Source organism: Orbicella franksi, chromosome 14 (genome assembly GCF_964199315.1).
Source record: "Orbicella franksi chromosome 14, jaOrbFran1.1, whole genome shotgun sequence".
NCBI classification, from domain to species: Eukaryota; Metazoa; Cnidaria; class Anthozoa; order Scleractinia; family Merulinidae; genus Orbicella; species Orbicella franksi.
Genome location: NC_138158.1, coordinates 19,945,743 through 19,969,516, shown reverse-complemented (window position 1 = coordinate 19,969,516; position 23,774 = coordinate 19,945,743). Strand labels below are relative to the sequence as shown.

At 41.1% G+C, this 23,774-nt stretch overlaps 1 protein-coding gene across 1 annotated transcript; it reads right to left on the bottom strand.

The window, feature by feature from the left end:
- Positions 1–978: 978 nt before the first annotated feature.
- On the bottom strand, positions 979–22,004 carry LOC145467117 (uncharacterized). Its single transcript, XM_081450653.1, has 22 exons — positions 21,529–22,004; positions 21,383–21,423; positions 21,166–21,240; positions 20,947–21,010; positions 18,274–18,411; positions 17,478–17,568; positions 16,900–16,994; positions 16,290–16,352; positions 15,852–15,907; positions 15,382–15,461; positions 14,633–14,701; positions 13,803–13,909; positions 13,189–13,224; positions 12,216–12,476; positions 11,496–11,738; positions 10,641–10,758; positions 9,878–9,969; positions 8,868–8,969; positions 7,619–7,762; positions 6,889–6,954; positions 3,698–6,420; positions 979–3,345 (listed from the first exon to the last, which is right to left on the bottom strand). The coding sequence occupies exons 1-22, from the start codon at positions 21,601–21,603 to the stop codon at positions 2,484–2,486; spliced, it is 5,601 nt and encodes a 1,866-aa protein (XP_081306779.1). The 5' UTR covers positions 21,604–22,004; the 3' UTR covers positions 979–2,483.
- Between the last annotated feature and the right edge of the window lie 1,770 nt (positions 22,005–23,774).

Below are 23,774 nucleotides of genomic sequence, written 5' to 3'. Positions count from 1 at the left end.
TGACTTTAACAACAAATAATACTGGCAAAGTGGTTGGGTATTGTTCAAAGCACTTTGCCCGCGATCTATAAACTTTTAAGGGCACGCGAAACGAATGGCCTGTAAAATTGGCTTTTCCGCGCAAGCTAACACGCCCTGTCGCGAGACTGGAAGTAATGAAAAAGTCGGGAGAAGCAAAGAAAAAAAACATTCAATTTGGTGGACACTTAATTTATTGATGGCAGGAGTTAACTATTGTCAGTGCCGCTAGATGTTGCAGATTACCGTGCGATGAAAACCTCGACTTTTTTACTAGTGAAACAAGTACAAGTCGAAACAATGTTATAAAAACAATTTTATCTTTTTTTGCTACGTTTTCCGGTGTTTTTGCAGCGTTAATTCTCGTGAATCACTCGTTACAATGAATCTCCCAAAATATCGAATCCAGCCGATATAACGAACCTAACGCTAAAATGAATCTCCTAAAATAAGGCATTCTACCCATATAACGAGTCGTACCGTTAAAACGGGATAGAGTGACAATACTAAATTAAGCAGAGGTACCTATGGACGGATTCGCCTAACGTATCTACGTCCTTGTGGACAGCCAAGTTCATGTGATGATTCGTTTGGGAGATTACAATGATAAAACTAATACTGTTCAGCTTGTAAATACTCCCATGCAATCGGTTGCGTGTGGCAAATTGCACAATTGTAACCTTCCAAATGACTCATCATGTTATCTGAATAGACCGTTTTCGATTCATAAAAACTGAGCTTGGCAGTGAGGCCTAGAGGACACAAACAAAGGAAATTGAAAGACCGTGTTTAATCATTTCTTTTGTTTTTGTGTCCTCTAGGCGTCACTAAAAAGCTGAATTTTAATATTTCGAAAGTGGCCTTTTGGGTGGCAGCAAGGACGTAAACACGTTAGCTAAATACATCTATTCCCTCCGAGATTAGGCTTACATCCAAACAAAACTTAAGAAGGACAACAAGTTTATACAACATGTAAGATTTTATTGACAAAAATAGCGTTTCTTTTCTCGTCAGGCATAAACAAGTTTTGCCGCTGCGTATATTTCTGACGTGTTCAATAAACAACAGTTTTTCTATCAATAATATTTACAATGAAGGATCCAGGATTTTGCTTGAAAAAAGATTACAGTCTTCCCATGTTTGGCCAATAACGGAGAAATAGTGAATTTTCAACTCAAGTTGCAATATCGTCAAAATCTAAAACCCTTTAAGCCCCAAGAATGATAACCATCAAAATTTAAGTATACCTGATCACCAAATTCTCCTAACTAACTCCATAGGAAATGTATGAAGACTAGTAATGAGAATTTGAATATTGATGTTGACCAGAGGCTAAAATCTTCATGTATCACAAATTTCTCTAAGTTACATCAAAAGAAAATGAAACGAAACGAGAAACGAAACGAGTTGAACATTTTGATCCCTGGAATTAAAGGGTTCGAGATATTAATTAAACAGGACGCGCTACAACGCGCGAAGAACCAGAACAACACATTTTAAAACGTATTGTCTCACTCTCAAAGACTGACCGAATTCGAAATCGAAAACAAGGTCTCAAAGAAGCTGGACCACATGAATGGTCACACACTAGGGTTTCATCCACAGATTTACAAGTTAGAATCACCTTGCACAGCATAATAAACAGTACCACATAAAAGTTCAGCTCAACAGCTTTCATTTGAATGGTCACATATTAAGGTTTCATCCAGACTTAGAAGCTAGAATCACCTTGTAAAGCATAATAAACAGTACCACATGAAAGTACTGCTCAGTAGCTTTCATTCCATTCTGAAAGTGGGAGCCAGTGTGCGCAGCTGAGTGAAAGCGTTGCATTTTGTTTCAGCAAAAGAGCAGTTGAGTCTAGAACCCCAGTATGCCAGGCAGAGGACAAACAACGGATGAACGAACGAAACTTAAAGGGGAAAACAAGTGAATTACCTCAAAGTTCAACGACATGAACAGGGACATAAAGGAAACAAGGATCGTTCGCGGAAATCACGAAGAATTCCCGATAACTTCCCGATTCTTTCTGTCCAATCAAAAAACTAGGACGAACACCGTCGTCATCACGATGCGTCACTGTTACTTAGCAACGTCTCTAGCGAATAACGCGGCTTATTTACACTTTTACTTCCGACCGAATAGGGTCCTTGCTCGAGAATCAATACAATAGTTTAAAAAAAGACTTAAAACGGACGAAAAGAAAAACGAAGATGAAATTAGTGATCCTAAGACCACTAACACAGAATCCATCAGAGAAATTGTAAAAAGCATGAAAGTCCGTGATTCCTACGTAAAAAAATTTAAACATTGTTTTCCTAAAGCACAAAAATGTTCTCCCCAACGAGACCCCCTTGAGAAATCAATTCCCCACTATGATAAATAGTCAACCAAAGTTTCTGCACCTATGATAAATTTATACATACATATGTAGTATAAATAGACTAATCCTTGTATACTAGTATTTATCTATACACATTTTTCCCATTGTTCCCACTGTTTGCATAGTTGAATTTCGGAGGTAATGAGCCTTGACACTGCATAGGAGCATAACTGGTCCGCCACTGAGGGAAGTATGCGCCCGGTGATGTGCTGTAGCCGGGGGGAGCATGATGTGCATCCCCGGAATAGTACTGCGGCAGGGATGCAGCATATTGAGAGTGACCTGGCGAGGGAAAGTTCAGCGAGCCAGTTGGAAGAGAAAAACTGGGCAGGGCATAACCAGACACGCCAGCCGCCGAGTACTGGCTCCCAGGAGTCGGGTAAGCCGGATACGCGGACGAGTAGACCTGGTAACAAGGAGAATTGCCGGGCATTGGAGCGTTGGGTGCCCCGCCTTTCAACTGCTGCATGGATGCCACAGTGTCGTTAAGATTCACTAACGGAGGATGAGGGTCGCCTCGTGAGGTACTGCCTCCTCTGGGCTTCTTCTTCTCCACGGGGCTCTTTCCATTGCTGGGGCGTTTCTTGTGGGCAGTTCCACCACCGCCGCCGTTTTTCGGCGTACCGCCATTGAGCTGGGAAACGCTGTTCGCCGACACCTCCTGTGACGCCCCCAAAGACTGATGCCGAGAAGAGTCCGAGCTCGTTTCCACGACAACAGGGCTAGGTGTGCCGCTGACCGGGCTACCACTATGCCCAGAGCTGTCGTCACTTTCGGTGTGAGTCCCGCAAGAGCTTGTGCTATCGCTATCATACTGGACCAACAAACTCAGAGCTCCAATGGCTTGACCGGGAGTTTTCTTTTTCTCTTTTCGCTTACGTTTCTTTGCAGGAGGCTCCGAGGTTTGCTTTGCTGACTGGCTGGGCTTTTCAGAAGCTTCAGAACTGTGAAGGAGAAATTATTATTATTACATTAATATTAAATTATTATTAAATAAAAATTAATATGCAGCAACAAGCGTCATTTCGGAACCCGACTTTTTTTCCAAGCAAAATTTCCTTTCAAATATATGGTCTGAGATTGTTGAAACGAAACATTCCTTCCAGCAATTAGTCTAAAAATAAGTCCACAAAAAGCCAAAGACCTCGTTTACTGCAAGAAGGTTTTACTACAGTTAACGACACATTGGCTTCCCTGGGCTTCCTCGCCTAAGATGCATAGATAAGTTGTAAATATATTTGTAAATGGCAAAAATAAAACAAGAAACAAGAAATAAACTGCTCTGTCAAGTTTTACCTGTTTTTCTTTAACTTCGCAGACTCTCCTTCTTTTGTGGGCGAAAAGACACTTCCAAATGAAGGCAGCGACACTCCGGTAAGAGAGTGCAGCCTCGGGGAGGGTGCTACAGGTATCGGGCTGCGAGCAGAACAGGGGTTGCTGTCCACTAGCACAGGAGCCTGGCCTTCTAACACCGCTGACCCCGTCTTGGAAACTGACGACGAGATGGATGGAGACTGGGGAAGAGTTTCATTGGCCATAAGACTGCTGACCTCCGAGTCGGGACTCGCGGACATGAGAGCCTGGGGCACAGGAGAACAACGCTTCCGGCCTGACGAATTAGTTGGGCTTGTTCTTTTTTTAGGGCTGGGTCTTTTTCCGCTGGGAAGCGGTATCATATCGAGAGGAATCTCGGGAAAGAAGGTGGCGCTAGGGTTTTCTGTTGGGGAAGAAGTACTCGAAGATGTCTTGTCCACGGAAGTATTGGAGGAGCTCACCTCGCCGGACGCAGTTTTAGCGACGACAGTCGCACGATTTGCCACAGCAGTTTCTTTACTACTGCGATCCTTGTCTGCGAAATGATGACCCACAGAAGGGTCAGTCTTTGGTTCGTCCACTGAAACCTCTTTAAGAGGACTATCTGTTTTTGTATCTTGGAGAGGAACACGTTTCGACACCACGTCCGAGACCACATTTGATTTACCATGACCCGGTGGATCCACTTCAGTGGGTGTTCTTACAGCGGGTGCAGAATGTGAATCAGGGCCCGTAAGAACTGGAACAGGAACACGACCACTTCTGTCAGCCCCTGTGGAGCTCTGGGCCATGTTTGAAGGGGCTATGCCGCTAGATTCAACACGACAACCTTGCTCTGGAGGTGACAACTTTGGCGATGATGGAGATATTCTTCGCTGGTGTTGGTTCACCTCGTCTGAGAAAACTGATGTTGGCAATGGGTAAGTGTCAGGGCTTGTCACAAAAGGCATGCGGGTTTTACTTGATATGTTTGGCGAGTTCATGTCACGCGACGAGTTCATGTCACGCGTTATATGCGCAATGCTGAAGTTTGTTGAAGGTGACTTATTTCTGGCTTTAGGGCTGCCATTGCTGGTTGTTGCAGGGCTCGGGTGCCTTTTTTCCACTTCTCTCCCTTTCGGACTTTTGCTATTCCCTGTTTGGGTTTCCGGGGTTGAACTTACGAGGTTGTCAATAGTAAAAGGTGAAGACCTCTTCTTGCCTGTTGGTGAGGTTGCGCTGCGCGTTGGAGTCCGTTGAGCAGAACTCGGCTGCTCCATGGAAGATGTGACAGCTCCAGGCAACGGACTTGCAGAAACATTTCCTACGGGAGGGGTTTTAGGAGACTTGGATGCGCTCCTACTGGGTAGAGATGGTGGGGTATCCACGCGTCGTCTTTGTTCTACTCTAGAGGAATCCTGGATAGAAGGAGCTGTAGCTAAAGACGTCGGCGTTCCTAGAGACCGCGCAGCAAGGGATGTTGCTACAAGAGGCGGCGGTTGTTCAGGCAACGTATCATTCAGCAGATCGCACAACAGTTTGATACCAGCACTGTGGTCCGTTGATAAGTCCGTGTTTGGAAATGGAGCTCTGCCCACGTATGATAACTGGTTGGTGGAAACGCACGGGCTCTGCGAGGCACTGGAGAACGAGGGCGTTGAAGTTGTTGTGGCCATCTGTGTCGCGAAAGTGTTCAAGTATTTCTCTGTAGAGGCAGACAGGGAACTCAGGGGTGTGACGCGAGAGGTGGGTGTCCGAGAAGCGGCAGCAGACATGATCGACAGAGGACTCAGCGGAGAGATGTAAGAGAGTCCATTCTGAGCGAAGGACACCATCGGGGGCACTTCGCTGCCAGATGTCATAGGAGTCACCTGCCTAACAGGTGTCGGTGTCACGGGTGATGTCAGCAAGGACACGGGAGACAGCAGCTCGCTTCTAGGGCGGGGTGAGGCATTCACTGGTGTCACTGGAGAGGTGATAAGAGGCTGAAGGGGACGAGAGACACTTGGTGACTGCCTCACAGAACCTGCTGGAATAGAAGGAGAGACCACTGTACTAACCGTCCGTGGGCTCAACAACGCTGGTGAAGACGGAAGTGAGACGCTGGCGTCCTGTTTTGATTGGTTAGTCGCACGCGACTTCTTTTTAGCGCCGTTTCCTTTTTGACTCATTTGCTTCGTGTTAGGAGCAGAAGTGATCGCTCTGCCATCTTTATCGACGTACGTGACCATCTGCATCGGTAAACCTACAGATTGCACCAAATAAGGACGACAAGCGTTGATAACTTGAGCTTGCGTACTGCAGTGATGTGGTTGCGCCTGGGATTTGGAGGGATTCATCGATGAAAATGGAACTGACATAACTCCTGATGATTTCGAAATGGGACTCGGAGACGAATCACTCCCAGGTGAAATTGAGCCTAAAGACTTCTGAGAATGGCTGCCAAACAAACCGGGTGAACCTAAACTTGCAGAGGATGGAGTCGTGACTGCCTTCATGGTTTGTGCAGAAGGCACCATAGAGATCCCTGTACTTGTTGATGCGGATACACTTGTTGAAGACGGTGAGGGGGAGAAGCTAGTCTTTTCAGGCACTGCCTTTCTGGAGTCCAGTTGGTCAACCTCGCTCTGTAGCTTGTTAACTTTCTCAACCAATGCCTTTCGTTTCGCTAACTCTTCGTAAAGGTGGCTCATTAGGCTCTCTTGGACTTTAGCTGGAGAGTTCCCCTAAAAAGGTAGGCAAGCAATGTTTCAGTAAAGCTCGACAAACCATTTTCCTATTTAGTCTGCATACATTACTCATACAGGTAGTTCTTAGTTGGGAAAATTAGTCGTACACACCAATAAGTTCAAACCACTTTGTTTGGCACAGTAAACAGTACCACATGAAAGTACTTCTCAATAGTTCAGTTTCATTTGAATGGTCACACGCTAGGGTTTTGTCCACAAACTTTAAAGTTAGAACCACCTTGTACAGCACAATAAACATTACCACATGAAAGTACTGCTCGATAGCTTTCATTTGAATGATCACACACTAGGGTTTCATCCACAGACTTAAAAGTTAGAACCACCTTATACAGCATAATGACAAACAATACCACATGAAAGTGCTGCTAAAAAGCTTTTGATTGAATGGTTACACGCTTAAATGTCAACAGACTTCAAGGTTAGATGAAGACTTTTTTAACATACCAATTTTTGTAGAACACCAACTTCTCCATTGGCGGGCTTTCCGTCCTTCGCAAAATTTCTTTCACCCTGACGAAGACATCAATGTACATTTTAATAAACACTGTTTTGAAATCTAGTTAGAGAACGTTTACGTCCAATTTGAGAATTATTTGGATGGCAAAACATAACGCTCAAATGATCACTCTCGATTTACTACCAACTCCCGTGCGATCTCCTCAAATTTGAATCTGCTTAAATTTCTATAAAAGTCGATGGGTTTCGTTCCCCAGGTCCCGTCTACACTACGCTGGAGGAATTTGAAAACGCAGCTTTATTTCTACGGTTAGGCCTACCGTCCACACTAATCCGTCACGAAAACGGAGCTTTTCGAAAACGCTCTTCAAACCAGAGGAATTTGAAACCGCCGGCTTTACGTGTTAGTGTGGACAAAAAACATTTTGATAACGGAGCTTCCCGGAAATGATGACATCACGATAATCACGTGATTTCCATGACCGAGTTTTCCTCAAACACAAATCCAAAATGACCAGCGATTGTTGCGTTTTAAAATTCCTCCGGCGTCGTGTGGACGGAAAACATTCGATGCGCTTTCAGAGTGAAACCTCCGTTTTCAAATTCCTTCGGTGTAGTGTGGGAAAGGCCTTAGCCTGGCAGTGACCCGCTCTGGCTTGATATGAGTGTTCATTGCACGGAACAAACTAAACTGAACAACTTTACTTTCCATACTTACAAGAGAGTGGTGGTTCTTGTGTTTCTCCAGATGTTTAACTTCCTTCTCCAGCCGTTTGACTTTGTCTTTCATCTTCTTGTGCTCTCCTAACAGCTCTCCAGCCTTCATGAGTAGCTCTCGAGGAGTCTTCGCTGTTAAACCAATCTACAACAACCACAAGACATTCAGAGCGGAAAAACGTAATAAGCATGCGCGGGTTTTGACCGCGCGCAAGGATCCAAGATTGAAAAATAAAATGGCGGGAATTTTGTCGATCGTCAGTGTAAACAAGAAAAGGTTGCGAAATTTATACGTTTTCCAAAATTTCCGGTAAGTAGCAACATTCTCTCGTCACTAATGGAAAGCTGGTGTAATGTTTTCGTGGGCAATCAATTTTTTTCGGACAAGATTAACATGATTAAGCTTTTCCGAACCCTTTATTTCCCCCCGCCGTAGAAGAAATTTCGGTGTGAAGGCACATGTTTTCCACACAAATCTTTACACATTGCATCCATAACAGTACACCACTTAATATTTAAGCAAGAGAGCCTCCCAGCAGGTAGGGGAAGTCTAGTTTTCTAAACAGTGAAATGCCGAAAAAAATTCATGTTTGCCCAGGTATGAAAAAATCAACCGAGCGACATCCTCACGGTTCTTAGTACAGTCGGCCCATCTCTCCGCCATGACAACCCCTCTTGCCTGAGCCCGCAAGAAGGAATGCGCAGAAAGAAGCGCAGTACGTTTACCGCTCTGAAGCACAGACACTGATCATCAAATCGGAACCAAGGTCGATGGAGTTGTCATAAACGTCGAATCTTGAAATCCGTCTCAATCTCAACCATCTTTTTTCCATTTTAGTTTGTTTCCTCTACGTCATCAGTGTTAAGCCCAGGTGAAACGTCGAACTTCACCTGAGACGAACTAAATTGCTATTTGAATTGATCCAAACGGTTAGAGCTTCACCGGTAAGTCAAACGATCGACCAACACATTCTATCCTTCTGATTCACACGGATAGAACGCGTTGGTCGATCTAAATTTAGTCGGACGAACTCAGTTGAGTCAAATGTCGAACTTATCATGAACTTCATTCGCTCAGTTTAGTTCGTCTCGTGTGAAATTCGACGTTTGACCAGGGCCTTGGCGAACTGCGTTTCGCGGTTTCCTTCGCTTTGATTCAAAAGCTCATTCAACCAAACCATCACATCAGCAAAATAAGAATTTAGCACAGGCATACTAGTAATGGATAGACTAGTATTAGATCTACCAACCTCGTTCATACGTAATTGAAGATTTCCTAAAGCTTCCTTTTGTAACGAATCAACATGGTGTTCTGCTTGACTAACTTTTCCCATCAATTCTTTCTTCCTTGCCTGAAAAGTAGACGCTCTTATTGTAAGACTGTTGCAAAGATGTAAGTAACAAAATTTCGGAGACGTGGGGATGCATTTTCTTAAATTTAACATGAGTTATGGACGTTTCGCTACTGTAGTAAAGGTCCGGTATTCTTCGATTGTTTGCTTTTCAATTAAATACGTTTTACTTCAATTTTTTTCGCAAAATGTAACAATGATACATAAATAACAGCCTCCATTTCGCGTGAAAATATATAAACGATAGCCTCCATTTGACGCGGAAATATCCTCGGATATTTGTCCGCGGACATTATCTGTTCCGAGAAGCGAACAGTTTTCCGAGAGCGTAGCTCGAGGAAAACTGTGAGCTCTGAGGAACGGGTAATGTGCAGGGACAAATATCCGAGCCTATTTCCGCGCCAAAATGAGGCTATTGTGTTTAATAACCGTCAAAATTTTTTCGCAACAGTGCGGTTTTTAAAATTGGGGAATATCACTCGGATATTTCCCAGTTTTAACTGGGAAATATTCAGTCACGTGAGGCGTGCGCGAGCGAAAATATTTGATGGATTATAAGCTCGGATATTTGTCTGCGGGCATGATCTGTTCCGAGAAGGAAACAGTTTTCCGAGAGCGCAGCCCAAGGAAAACTGTCTGTTTCGAGGAACAGATCTAAGGACAACATTTTATATTCGAGCATATTTTTAAAGTCAAATGGAGGCTATGGTGTTTTTTATCTGTGAAATATTTTTCGAAGCAGGTACAGTTTCGAAAACTGGGAAATACCATTCGGATATTCCCCAGTTTTAGCTGGAGAATATTCAGGCATGCAAGCGAAAATATTTAATAGATTATAACACGTAATATCTATCTTAATGTACAATGACCATTTCTTTAATTTTAACATTGTTATACAAATTATTTACCTTCTGCTCCTCAATCTGTCTCTTGAGATTTTCTTTGTATTCAGATGAATGCATGTGACAAATGAAGTGAAGAAACTGGTAGCGGTAGACATCTGAAAACAAGGACAGAAAGACGGCATCTAATAAATCACTGCTTTGAATAAATTACCGTGTATCAGTACTGCAAAATTACTATATGCACATGAACCCTGTAATAACTACTACAATAGGCTCGATTTCCACCCTGCACTCAAGTCTGGTCTATGTTGCGACTTGGGGGCGAACGCTGGCTCCTTTCTGGAGCAGCGGCTGGTAATCAAGCCTACTACTACAACAACATACATAAACAAACATTTTGACATCATTTTTTTCCCATTTACTTCAAATCTGTCATTAGAAATGCCTCATTCTTTTATGTTCCTTTAAAACACCATAACAAAATCATCACGAAAATAATTCGTTAAGAAGACATCTCCAAATTGCATGAAACCTTAAAGTAATAATCAGTAAATAGCACTAGCATCCATCCATATAATTCTCTGTTGGTAAGGTAAGCCTACATGGCTCACAACTCTGATTTCTGTAGCATGAAGTGACCACATATACATTTGATTGGTCAGAGGCACTGTGAGAGTAAAGAACACAACAGAATGCCCCTGGCCTGGGCTGGAACCTGGAATGCTCGATCCGTGGTCTGGTGCACTAACCATCAGGTCACTACACCCCACCTAACTCTCTCTTATGTAGGTTCCTTGAATTTTACAGCCATGCTATCTTGACTTACCCATAAGCTGTTCCAGGGCAGGGAAGCACTGCTCTATACTGAAGCTGTTAAGTATGGGTGGTGGAGATGCTGATGAAATTCTCATTCCATGGCTCTGGCCACTCTTCTTTCGAAGGCTCTGAAGATAAGTATTGCAAATGAACTTAGGATGATTAAGAAAGAAGTGGGAAGGACAGGTAAAACTCTTGGGTGGAAAGAAGAGAGTGCATCTTGTTAAAGAAAGCAACACATTGATCTCAGCCCTCAAAGAGGAAACTGGGCTTGATTCCTGCTGCTTTCTTGGGTCCAGTTCCTGATGCCCCCCCCTCCCCGCCCCCCTTTGAGATTAGGGGGAGGGGCATGGGCTCCTTCCCTGAACAACAACTGGTTATCAAGCCTAAAAAGAAACTTGCTATCTTAACAGTGATCATAACTGGGCAATGTCTTGTGATGCCTGACTCAACATCAGAATCAGCTCCCAGGGGGGGGACTCCCATATAAAAAGGACAGGGGTGCTCGTCACAAATTTTGAAAAGAACCCCTAAGAGGTGCCATGATCCTATTTTGTGGGTGTGGCTTGAAATGTTTTCACCTCTAAGAGGTATCAATTCTAAAACAACACATTAACTGATACTTGTAAAGTTTATTATCAAATATCTCCTGTCATATTTTTTTCCGCCTCAACACCATAAAAGGTATCATGAAACCTCCTACTGTGGACTATGGGGCTGAACACCCTAAGAGTTACAAAAACCACTTTTTTAATCCCTGAAAGGTATGTCAAGGACCCTGTCCTTTTACATGGAAGTCTCCCCCTGGGAATAAGCTATGCTTTGTGTAGCCCTTTGACATCTCAGAAGGTTCAACATCACATACCTGTAAAGCAGCTACTGTTGCATTTTCCAAGGCTGTCACAGCTAGAGAGTCCCTCTGTCTTTTTTCACTTGCTTTGGATGTCTGCTTTGTTCTCACCTTTGTCATGGAATTTTTCTTAGGTCTTGGCTTTTGTTTTCCTTTTCCTTTGCTATTCTTCACACCCTTTTTCAGTTTCTGGGCTTTTTTGTTTTGCTGTTTCTGGTATTTCTTTCTAACCTTCTGCGCAAATGATGGTTGCCGTCCCTAAGAACAAAAAAATAAATAGTATAATTAGATTGTGTACTGTACAACTAAAGGCCTTTCAACTTATAAAATGAAACCTAACTGGTCTGTAAAACAGTTTGAGCTAAATAGTGTTGGATCCAAAATCTTCAACATAATCAGCTCTTTAAGCTCTGAGTGGGGCAAGAGTTGGTTGGGAAGGGGGGGGGGGGGGAGTGGAAGTCATTTCCAGTAATTTTTAAATGAACCCTCTTCATGGTACAGTTCCAGAATGTACCTGTCCTTGGCTTGAGTTTGTGAACCTAATCCTAAATGGCCACCAGTTCTGATTGTGGATTATCTGCTAAGGCAGGAGAGGGTACATGCATGTTACTTTACACTACAAGAAAACAGGCGACATCATACACTAATTTCAAGAACTAAACTTTCAGGCCAAATAATGCATCCAATTTTACGCAAACAGGGTCTCATGTACAGCTAAGCAATTGCTGTACTTACCTTAGCCCCGCCCTTCTGTTCTTGTCCTACAGAAAGTATGTCACTGTTCCGTTCTTGTAGCACAATCTTGGAGTTATTGTTTCTCTTCCGGTTTCTACTCCCACTTTTATTTGCCTTGTTAGTAGCCTCAATTTGGTTGATGAGCTGGTTCCATTGGTGTCTGGTCGAGACTCCAAAGAGAACGTCATCCAGTTCTTCAAAGTTTGGAATGCTTGCCACTGAGTCACTTAAGCTGCTTGTGTCACTGTAGTCTCGGCCCTCCTAAAAAGATGTAAGACCAGAGCTTATAGTTTCTGACAAAAAATAACATTTTGTTATTAACTGGTTCTAAAGTCCTGCAGATAGTCAGTTTTGTTTTCCTAGGAACCTTTTTATTACTCTAAGAAAATGTTGAGATCCTAAAGAAAGTTAAACTAGCTACATGTAGTTTCTCCAAAGAACTGGTCACCACATTTAAGTTCTGTAAGTCTCAGTTATTTCAAAATCTGTTGGTCAACAGTAAAATTGAGACCTATTTTTTACGCCATAAACGCCAATACAAAGCCATTTGAACCACCGTGAAAATAGAAGGAAATTAAGTGAAAGCATTTGGATATAAATTAAACTGTTAAAAAATTGACACCACTTTTGTAACCAAATATGTTTATTCGAGGTTACTGATGGACTGCTGAGAATATAATGTTCAGTTACAGAAAATATCCATACTCCCCCCACAGAAGGGATTGGAATTTCCTGGGGGTGGGGAGTTCTGTAAGACCAAAAATTTATAGAAATGTATGAGGATCAATTGGAATTTTCAGAGGGGTGGAGGGGACTTAGAAAAATTCCCTTCCGTGGGGGAGGTATGAATATTTTCTGAAACTACACATTTATGTCTCACTCACTGCATATGTAAATGTACTTGCTTCTCAATGACTAAAAATATCATATCATTTATATGCATTTAAAGTGTAAATATTGTAAAAAAACTAACCTTTCTTCTCTTGAGGTCAGCAAAATATTGCTCGAGCTGAAGGGAAAAAATGTTAATAATTACGCGAGTGCATAGTTAAATTCAGATGATTTTTCTCACTGAAATTCCTAGTATGTCGAACTAAGCACGTGCTCTCAAATTGTGTCTACAGGTTGTTTACACATAGTGACATTACAACACAATGCATAGCTGCAGCTGGACTTAAACTTCTCAGACTCATTAATAATTCATCAAGTTTAAACAAATGAAATCATGACTGTGACAATGTTTGGATATCTGATCTTACTTAGCATAGATTTTTATGATTTTATTTCTCCATTTTCTCCTTTGTTTTAGTTTTGATTGAGAAGATATATTAAACACTCAAGACAGTGTTTGATCATATTTCCAAACACTTCAAACTTCGTCAAAAATACTCTGCTGCACGTCGTATTTTCAACTCTCTTCTCGATGTTTGGAAACGTGGTCAAACACGGTCTTCCGTGTTTGATATATTACATCTATGATCAAGATTTGGTCCAATAATGCACAAACCACTTGGCCACTCTTCCTACACGTATATACTTAATTTGGTGGTCCTTCAGTATAGGTAGAACAATTTACACTGTACTCACCAAAGTCCTGTCAATGACATGGACAAAATATGAGACTGGTTTTCCTGTCCATGATACTGCACGTCCACTGGGCTTGAGCTCAGAAACACGTAGTATAGTGCCGATATCTAAAAAGCCAAACAGAAAAATTGGCATATCTGCTTGTGAGAATGCTTTGAAAGAAATACAGTAAGAACAGGAACAATAAAATTATTCTTATGCTAGAATGGATGCATGAGAAAGAAGCTCCTGGTTGGCAAATCCAATCTAAAAACGTAAAATCTCCTTACTGATTGTCATACAGTCTTTTACAAATAAGCGCTGAGCATTTGCTGATACATCAAAAAAGTACCTCCTAGCTGATAATTTCATTTCCTATATCACCTGTCTGCTTTACAATATTGAGTTTAAGAATCCATGACGGCAATGCCAAGGACAACATCAATTAAAAAAAAAATTTATATTTTACCTACGAATCTCATGGTCATCACATCATCAAAGTTCCTAGCTCTCCTCTGGGAGTTGTGGTACTCTAAAGTCATTTACTTTGTTTATCACTGTCAAAACTATTACAAAACTAAAGGTGGAACACAGTGATAAACTTGGAATAGAAGTTTAAAAAAATTAGCCGTTGTGGTTCAAGTTCTCCAGACAATGCAGAATTTCGTCACATCACAATGTTGTTTTGTAAAGGACATCAAAGAAATATACTGCACTAAAATGCACTTGTACAGCCACTGTCCTGCTCATTAAATGTTTTGCTTTGCAACATCCTGTTGGCATTGCCATCATGGTTTTCTTAAACTCCCTATTGCATTAATCACGAGAGAAATCAGATGTCTTTGGCTCACCTGATAAATTACGAGAAGTGGTCCTGAAGTTTAGTGAACAAAATGCTTTGGATGAAATGATCTTGGCACCTGCAACATACAAGTACAAGTTAGCACTACAGCATCATGCTCCTGTTATCATTGATACTACTTAACAGAGATGCTAACCTAAAAAATTTGAAATCCAGGAGATCACCAATTTTACTTCCTTGGCCCTAAGAAAAGTTGTTCAAAGTAGAGCTCACAGTCTTGCTTTTTTAAAAAGCTAAGATAGGGTCTCAAGTTTTTTTTTTACAAGGCTAAGAAAGTCTTGATGTCCTGATAAGTCTTGAAGTCCTGAGTTGCTTCAATGTTTGCTTTTATAAGTGACGTCTGCACATCTGTTATGCTTGTGTTTATAACACTGAGAAGTCTCAATCTTGCAATTTCAAAAGTCAAATTGTTTCAGGCTTGCAAAGAAAATGCCAGCCTTGCCTTCTCGCAGTCTTGCATTTATCGTTCACCAACCCTAATTATGTTTCCCCTTCCTCCACTAGATTAAGTGGTGTTCATTCAGATGAAAAAAGCAAATCTGAATTGATTATGAAGTTGAAGTTGCTCGAAAAAAGTGTTGGTCAGCAGTGGAACATTGAACTGTACAAAGGACAACGTTGCAAGGAAAAGAACATCCAGTCTGACTATAACTTTACCATGAGGTGATGGCTTCAGATTGCCAACACAAACGATTATGCTCATAAAACCATTCCATTCCGGTCTCTATTTAAACATACCTTCTCTCATAGAGGCAAATCGTTCCTTCAGTTTGTGGTCCACTCCTGGTCCAAATGCAAAATTGTTGACAAACACAATTCTGTAGGAAACAGACAGAAATTAATTCATGGCACACTGGTGTAATTATTACAGTTCTGGACTGCAACATTGAATCCACAAGCCTAAGATGTCATTAATAAAATTAATAAAATTTGATAAAAATAGTTTAAACAAGCTTCTGAAATAAATCTAGGCTATTTGCATCTCTTGTAGACTCTGGGAGAGTGTTCCACTCATGTATCGCATGACACAACAGTCTTTGCTGCCCCCCACTTGGGTAAGGCAAATAATTTATTGCAGGAAACCAATGAAAAGTTGAGGGGTAGGCAATGATGGATGTATATTTACTGGTCTTCCCCTGAACCAAACCACTGTACACAAATACACCAACAATAACAGAACATTGTGGATATCAGAGTTCAATACTCACCCTGCAGACTGTATCTTTTCTCTCATCTTGTTGTCAAGGAAATCACCTTTTTCAAGCTGTCAACAGTAAAATAATATTTTCATTTAAGTTATAGTGAAGTCTGATAGTTTACAATCAAATCAACACTATTTGAGAGTAAGAAGAGGCTGCTAATTTTTCAACAGAGATCTTACATATGTCACAGTCCTCACTACATTATCATGTTAAGGGAGCCAATTTTGGCATCACACGGGTCTTCTTTGTCACATAGTAGGTACATAAGGAAAGTCTGCATGCAAGCCAAGCAGCCCATCAGGCCCAAGCTTTTCCCGGTTTCTGTAGCCTGAAGTGACTAGGAATATTTCTACTCCCCCCTGGATGGAATGGTAGTCCATTGCAGGGTTACCCCCAGCATTTGTCACACAGTGAGGTTCCACATTTCAGGGTTATCTTGCCCACCTTGTAAGGCTTGTGCGTTTTGCCAAACCAGCGCATCCATTTACGAAATTCCCTGTCCATATCCTAAAAAATGAAACATGGTAGCAAAATTAATATAATAAAAAATAATAATGGGCAAAAACAGACAGACAGAGAACACTTGTGTTATAAAAATGTCAACTCATGAATCTATAATTTAAACAAATTACATGTCTTACTGGCCACAAAGTCTGAGTCAGACCAGTGGCCTCTATAGCTAGAGTGACTAGGAGCATTTCTCCTACCCCTGGTTGGGATGTTTGTCTATCAGAGGGTTACCTCCCGGCATTTAATTTGCTGGTACCCATATAAACACCCAGTGGAGAGAGACACTGTGAATGAGAGTAAAGTGTCTTGCCCAACACATGCAATAATAGATGTCTTTCAAAATGTCCTGATAAAAAATAACCAATCTCCTACCCAGAACCTGCCTGTCTCTTGGTCAACACCAAGAACACAGACTCTAACCAAGTCCGACATGGAAGTCAGACTCAATTCAACTTTGATCATTTCTATAGACTTGGCCAAGTGCTGAGCAAAGAAAAGAGGACCCTAGAGACAAGATTGAAAAACATCAATGTAAAATATTTACCTCAGCATATTTTGCCGGTATTTCTGCTTTTTCTATACCATAACACTCCTTCACATTTCCTGAAGCTGCAACTTGTAGCACGACCTGACCGACACCTAAATCAAACCACAGAGTATAAGTTAAACGTGAAAATTATTTTGCTGTTGTATTCAACTGTAGTCTAATGTCTTAAAATGTTTTGATGTCAATAACAGTGTGCAAAGAAAACCAATAATGGCACCTGTTGTGGCTGAGCATCCTTACAGGTGAACTTGCCTGTAGTTGATGCAATTCACCTATGGTTGACATATAGCCAGGGCTTATCCCAATTTTTGTAGCATAAAGCAACTAAGAGTATTTCTACTCCACCTGGATGGAGGGTTACCCCTCACATTAAATTCTTTGGTACCCATTTATACACCTGGGTGAAGATAGGCACTGTGGGTGTGAAGTGTCTTGCCCAAGAAAACAATACAATGACCCTGGCCAGAGTTTGAACTCAAGACCGCTTAATTCGGAGTCAAGCGCATTAACCACTGGGCCACTCTGCCTCCACAACCATAAAGTTACCATGCATAAAAATTCAAGGCAAGACTTACCACTTCCCAGATCAATAAAAACGTCATTACGACTCATGGGAACTTCCTTTATCATTTGGGCCACGAGCTCAAATGATGTTTCACCATATACCTTAAATCAAAACAATATTGTTAAATTGAGTTAAATGCGAGTTCCAAGATGTCTGTAAAATAATTGATAGTCATGTAAAAGGTAACAGCTTGTTGAATTCAAAACTTTAGAGAAGCAACACGTTATTGAAAGGCACCATGATCTGTACCTTGACACTTGACAGCCTTGAAATTTATTGGATATACCAAAGGAAGGACTATAAAAGAGATCCTAAGCCTCTCAATCTCAAGATGTTCAAGACCAAGTCCAAACTTCAACTTACAAAATAACAGCACATTACAAAGGGAAGAATTCCATGGCTGTCACTTGAATGGTATTACATTAAGGTTTCATCCACTGACTTACAGTCCACCAAACAGTACATGTGGCAGAATAAACAATGCTAATGAAAGTACTGCTCAGTAGCTTTCATTTGAATGGCCACACACTAGGGTTTCATCCACAGACTTAAAAGATGGAACCACCTTGTACCGTGTGATAAAAAGTACCACATGAAAGTACTGCTCTATAGCTTTCATTTTAATGGTAACACACTAGGGTTTCCTCCATAGACTTAAAGATAAAACCACCTTTTACAGCATAGTAAACAGTACCATGTACCAAAAGTACCGTTCAACAGCTTTCATTTGAATGAAAGACTTCAGTTACATGTAGATTTATCCTGAAGATGAAAGAATTAGGATAGTTTCCTAGTGTCACTCTTACCTCGGGAGAAAATGGCTCATAATCATTCAACTTATCAGGATCTTTAACAGAGTGACTGTAAACCTGCTGTATAATATGACGCAGAAGTTCTTGGGATGGCGGAACATTGATACATGTAGGAGGGGCACGGCCTTTCCACTGTCAAGGAAAATGGGAATAATACATGTATTTATTACAATCAGATATGACAATGTTAATGCTCTTGCCAACATTACTGGTAGCTACAGGAATGTTTTTTCTTGAAACTGAGAAATTATATGTATACATGCATACCAGGGCTGTCAAGTATGGCCAAGTATGCTTGATGGGAGCTTGATGGGTCCTTGATACCACAGGAGAACTTGACTGTTGTTGATACAATTCTAAGGTTCTCAGAAGAATTTTTTACAGACGGACAGTTAATTAAGCATAACAGGTAGCGTAACGCGTCCATGAGCATGTCCCCTGGAAAATTTTGAACTTTTGCAGGTTGCCAAATGATCTCATGTATTTTGGGGGCCAAAGTGTTGTATTTAAAGGGGCTCAGTCACGGTTTGTGCATATTGAAAAGTTTAGCCTCAATTTTTCAAATTCGTCGTTTGTAATCGGTGTTAATCTTCTCCATCCTTAGCCATCCTTGTTCCTTTATGGTTTATCATTATCTCTTTTGTGTTTTTCTATCTTATTAAACTGTTATTTTCAGGTTTCCTACCATTGAAAGGTAATTTTGTATGTGGCCAAGATAACTCAAAATACCGTGACTGAGCCCTTTTAAGCACTTGATGAACTTATGGAAAACAAGTTGTTTATGAGCATAAAATTAGACATAGCACGTGTTTTCTGAATCAATAAAATATGTAAACTTGCACACAAAAGAAAATGCTACTATCCAACTGACCAATTTCTAAATGAAATAATAGCATATATTATAACTCCATGGGGTGTCTGGAAAACCCGAATAGCGAATAGCGAATAGTCGCAAATAATGAATAGTCCCAAATAGTGTGAATAGTCTCCAATAATGCGAATAGCGGTGAACAGTCGCAAAAAGTGGTGAATAGTGACGAAAAGTTGTCAATAGTCACCGCTTTAGATCTAATATCCTGCGTTAATTAACTATCCAAATAAGCAACAGAATCAGTGAATTTATTACCCTTTCTTCTCCGGACTCAGGCTAGGGCTGTCTATTGCCGACATTAAGAAAACAGAAAACACAAGGATAACCTAATAAAGATGTATTATGCTTTTGCAGTGGTTAAAACAGAAGAAATTACGTTTAGAAACACATTTTGTCCTGATAAGTGTCTGTGCTTTTTAGCGGGAGAATCCCATCCTTCGTTGCTTCATTCCTTTGAGATACTGGGTACCCTATTTGCTACGATTTGCCACTATTGGCCACTATTCGCCACTATTCGCACTATTCGCTATTGTGTAGTTCCAGAAAATATCCATACCTCCCCCACGGAAGGGATTTTTTCTAAGACCTCCCCACCGCTCTGGAAATTCCAATAAAGCTTCACACATTTCTTTAAATTTTTTGGTCTTAGAGACCTCCCACCCCCAGGAAATTCAAATCCCTTCTGTGGGGGGAGTATGGGTATTTTCTGGACCTGCACATTCGGGACTATTCGCTGTTCGCTATTCGCAACTATTTGCTATTCACTATTCGGGTTTCCCGGACACCCAACACCGTTTATCCAAACAGACGCCTACATTTGCCTTTACAGCTGGAAGAATTCTGCCGGCTGCTGGCTTCTACAGAGAACCCTGTAATTCACCCATAAAGTAACAAGTTTGTTACAGGTGTGAAGATCAAGGCTTCAGAATCAAAACTTAATCAAAACAGCCCTGCTATTTGAAATACTCCTGAATAATATGGACAATGACATTCTGAATTTGACCTTTTTATGGCATGATAGGGGCATTCCAGACCTTTGTGAAAAAAATTATGCTGTGTAGTAACAGGAAATGAGAACTTTCAAATTAGCTAATGTGAAAGCCTATCAAGTTCAAAATGGAAAACAAATTGAGAGTGATAACATTAGGTAACTTGGATAATTTGAGAATATTGTCTTCACTAAATTAAAGAAAACAATATTTGACTTCAGTTTTGGTTTAACACATCAATTAAGATAATATTCCACCAAAATGATACCGCTGAACGTAAATTTTATTGCTGCATGTCATATCGCCATGAAAAGTTTGCATATCAGAAACCCGGTGGAAATCTGTTCCTTTCACACAAACTGCCTCTGCATGCAAGCGTTAGGATTAAACTAGTGGATTTTTTAAATCAAAAATTAATATTTCAGCGACGGAATTGAAAATTTTCTTCTTCATCTGGTGTAAAGCCGCACAAACAGAAAAAATAATGACGGAAAACTCCGCCGAGCTGTAAATTTGATTATCGGCGACATTGTTTATATTCCCTTCCGGTATGTCGAGTATTGCATGCATGGACGGGACATGAACGAGTCCGTTTATGTGAAGCCATCCATAATTTCTCACAGAGAAAGGTGTTAAACAATGCTTAAGCAACCTTACTTATCAGACGAAAATAAATATAACTATACAGCAAATTCTAAATCACTCGCCGGATTTTCCACCTTAGCCCCGGCCCTGCCAAACATGGTTTTGATTTTGCCTCGGGCGAAGTAAAGAGTCTCATAGCGCATGGTGTTCAGAAATACTTACCAATTGTAAAATTCCATCGATCGCTCTGTTGTATCGTTCGCAGAGTTTGGACATGCTCTCAAAGCTGTAATCAAAACACGAGCAAAATAATACTGACATGAGAAATGCAAGCGAAAGCCATGGTATTTTTAGTACGACCATCACATGAATATTGTTAATTTCACCGTTGGGACACGAAACCCCAATTTGTAATGGTATACACGACTTAAACTAGATTACCTGCTCGGATCAAACTCACGAAGAACATAGTTCTCAACAGCGAGTTTCAGCTCTGGAAAATCAGCACACACCCATCTAAGACAGAAGTGCAGAAGACAAATTCTGTTAATCGTGTGGATGCCTGCAACCTGTTTGTATAACTTATTAAAAAGCAAGCTCGCTACAGTTCTTCATGTTCTGACACAGAAGAGAAAGTAGCTTTGCTGTCGCAAGTTACCTGATGGTCTCCACAATTTCTGCCGCCTCATCTCTGCCGTCCTAAAAGTTAAACAATCGGGCAAAGTTTCAGGCAAACACGAAAGACAAAATTGACCTAACACGAAGTCTCGAACTCAAAAATACAGCACCAGCGGCAAAACTCACCGATTTCTGTAGCGGCCACGTATATACAATAGCCTCTGCTCCAGCAGGACTGTGCAACTTTAACTCCAGAGCCATATCGTTCCGTAAGATGTTAATGTTATCCAAAATCCTTCACCAAAGACTGAAATCAAGACCCTAGCCTTCTCCAGACGCCATTTTTGTTGCCACCTCTCAAATCCGCGACCGCGCCATGAGACCCTCAGCTGCACGCGTCCGATCACATGTTATTTCTAAGCTTTCTGATTGGATAAAGGACGATAAAATAATTGTGGTATTGTTGTACACCTGTAGCAAGCAAAATTTAACAGCGACACGATTCGAGAGTTTGAAGCAGACGGGTTCTCGAGCGGAGTTTTTAACGTGAAAGTTAACACGTCAAACGACACGGAAGAACACCCTTCAGTTATTCACCGGCCAATTAAATATCCCGTGGAAATACGTCACGCACTTTCGCTTCCCGTTTCCGCCTGAACACATATTTCGTGACGCCTACGTCTTGACATGACATATTGCATGTTTGTTTTCCAACTATAGGAAGTTCAAGTTCACTTCGACAAAAACTGACATTTTCAGCTCTTTCTCAAGTGAAGGAGGGGTTAAGTCGTTCAAAACATTAATAAACTGTAAAAAGGCCAAAAAATGAATTATTTTCACGGCGATTTCAATGTTTCAGCTAAAGCCGGGGGCTGAGAACCCGTTGCCACAGGACGGAAAATGATAATTTACGACCACGGGGAACTTTAAGCACTTCTTTTTTCCGTCTTGAACCCACACGATCACGAAGACAGACACAAGAAGTCCAATACAAATAGAAAATGAAAAAGAGATGTATTTTCGCCATCTCGGCTTCTAGTCGGCTTAGTGTTTTTCCAGTGTTTTCTGGTGTTTTTCACAGTAGGGTTTCGAAAAATTACAGTTATTATTGAGATTATTGTGTCAAGAAGTGGTCCTAAATGAAAAGCGAGCAGAAGTTCACGAATAGCAAACTCTGCTCGTGGCGATCACACGAGGCAATTATTTTTAAGGGCGGAAAACAAACGCAAGTTTATCCTGTGTAAACAGAATATGATTGGTTGAGAGCATTTCTGCCGTGTTCATAGAAGAAGGGGAAATATTTCCTTTTCGACAAACTGGAATAAAAGTTGTGTTCCAGTGTTTCTTCCGTTGTTAAATTTAGATCTGAACTGAAGCGTGCACTACATTTTGAATTACCAGTGTTTGGGGGCGATTCACGGCTACGTGAGTACGGTCGATAGAACCTTCCACTGTTTAATTTCGTAGAGGAAGATTAGTCTAGTGGGGCCATGTTTCCGAGGGAGGACATCAATTAGCGGAGGAAGTATTAGTATGAGCCGAGTTAAGTAATCTGTTAAAACCAACTATCTATGAAAAAAATAAATAAATAAAATGATAGAAAAACTTTATTTAAGTGTCAAACCATGTAGCCTGGGAGAAACCCATACTAACAAAGCGACACAGACTATTCTAAAATAACTGAGCGACTATGCGCGCTCTTATTGGGCGATAGGTTTGTTTGGATGGAGTATGTAACCATGCACGGTTGTGACGTTTTAGATTCGCGCGCATTTTTGAGAATTATTTTATAAAAGCAATAGAGCACTGTGTTTACATAGCCTCATCTAAACACTCGGGGGCTGGGAGAATTCTCGAAAGTTATTCAAACCCTCGACTACGTCTCGGGTTTGCATAACTGTCTCGAATTCTCCGAACCCTCCTCGTGTTTAGATGAGGCTATGTAAACACTATGTAAAAGTGTTCTATTGCTTAAATATAAAATACAAAACTGAGAAGACTAACATTTCTGCACTAAAATGTGAATAATACAAAATGCAGTCTAACGTGTTTTAAAGATAAAGTTAAACATTATAGGTAATGTATCCACAGCTGATCTAATATAAAAAGTCTAGAATTTTTCTAATACGATTTAAGAGTGTCAGTGTTGAGTTGAGGATACAACCCTTGATGCAGCGAGCTTCTACTAACTTAGTTAGATCTCTGCCACGAATGCGCCTTTTAAGCTCATAAAGTGTTTTGGCCGATCTGTCATCCGTGGACAGTTTTCTCCATAATTATTTGGGTCCTAAATGTCGTAGTGAGTGCCTCGTTCCCAGGGTTGCCGGTCGTTTAGCCCCCAGGGCCCAAGTCGATTAATCGCCAGCCGGTTAGCCCCCAACCAGAAGTCGATTAGCTCCCATTTACGCTTGAAATAGACAGTGTTTTCGATT

What these genes read in the sequence shown, in the direction of transcription:
- LOC145467117 (XM_081450653.1), bottom strand. Translation starts at nt 21,603, where the DNA reads ATGGCTCTGGAGTTAAAGTTGCACAGTCCTGCTGGAGCAGAGGCTATT. An exon ending in GAAATTGTGGAGACCATCAG is followed by an intron (nt 21,241 to 21,382) that starts GTAACTTGCGAC and finishes CTTCTGTCTTAG; the next exon opens with ATGGGTGTGTGCTGATTTTC. An exon ending in AACAGAAGGGCGGGGCTAAG is followed by an intron (nt 11,739 to 12,215) that starts GTAAGTACAGCA and finishes TTTTGTTCTTAG; the next exon opens with GGACGGCAACCATCATTTGC.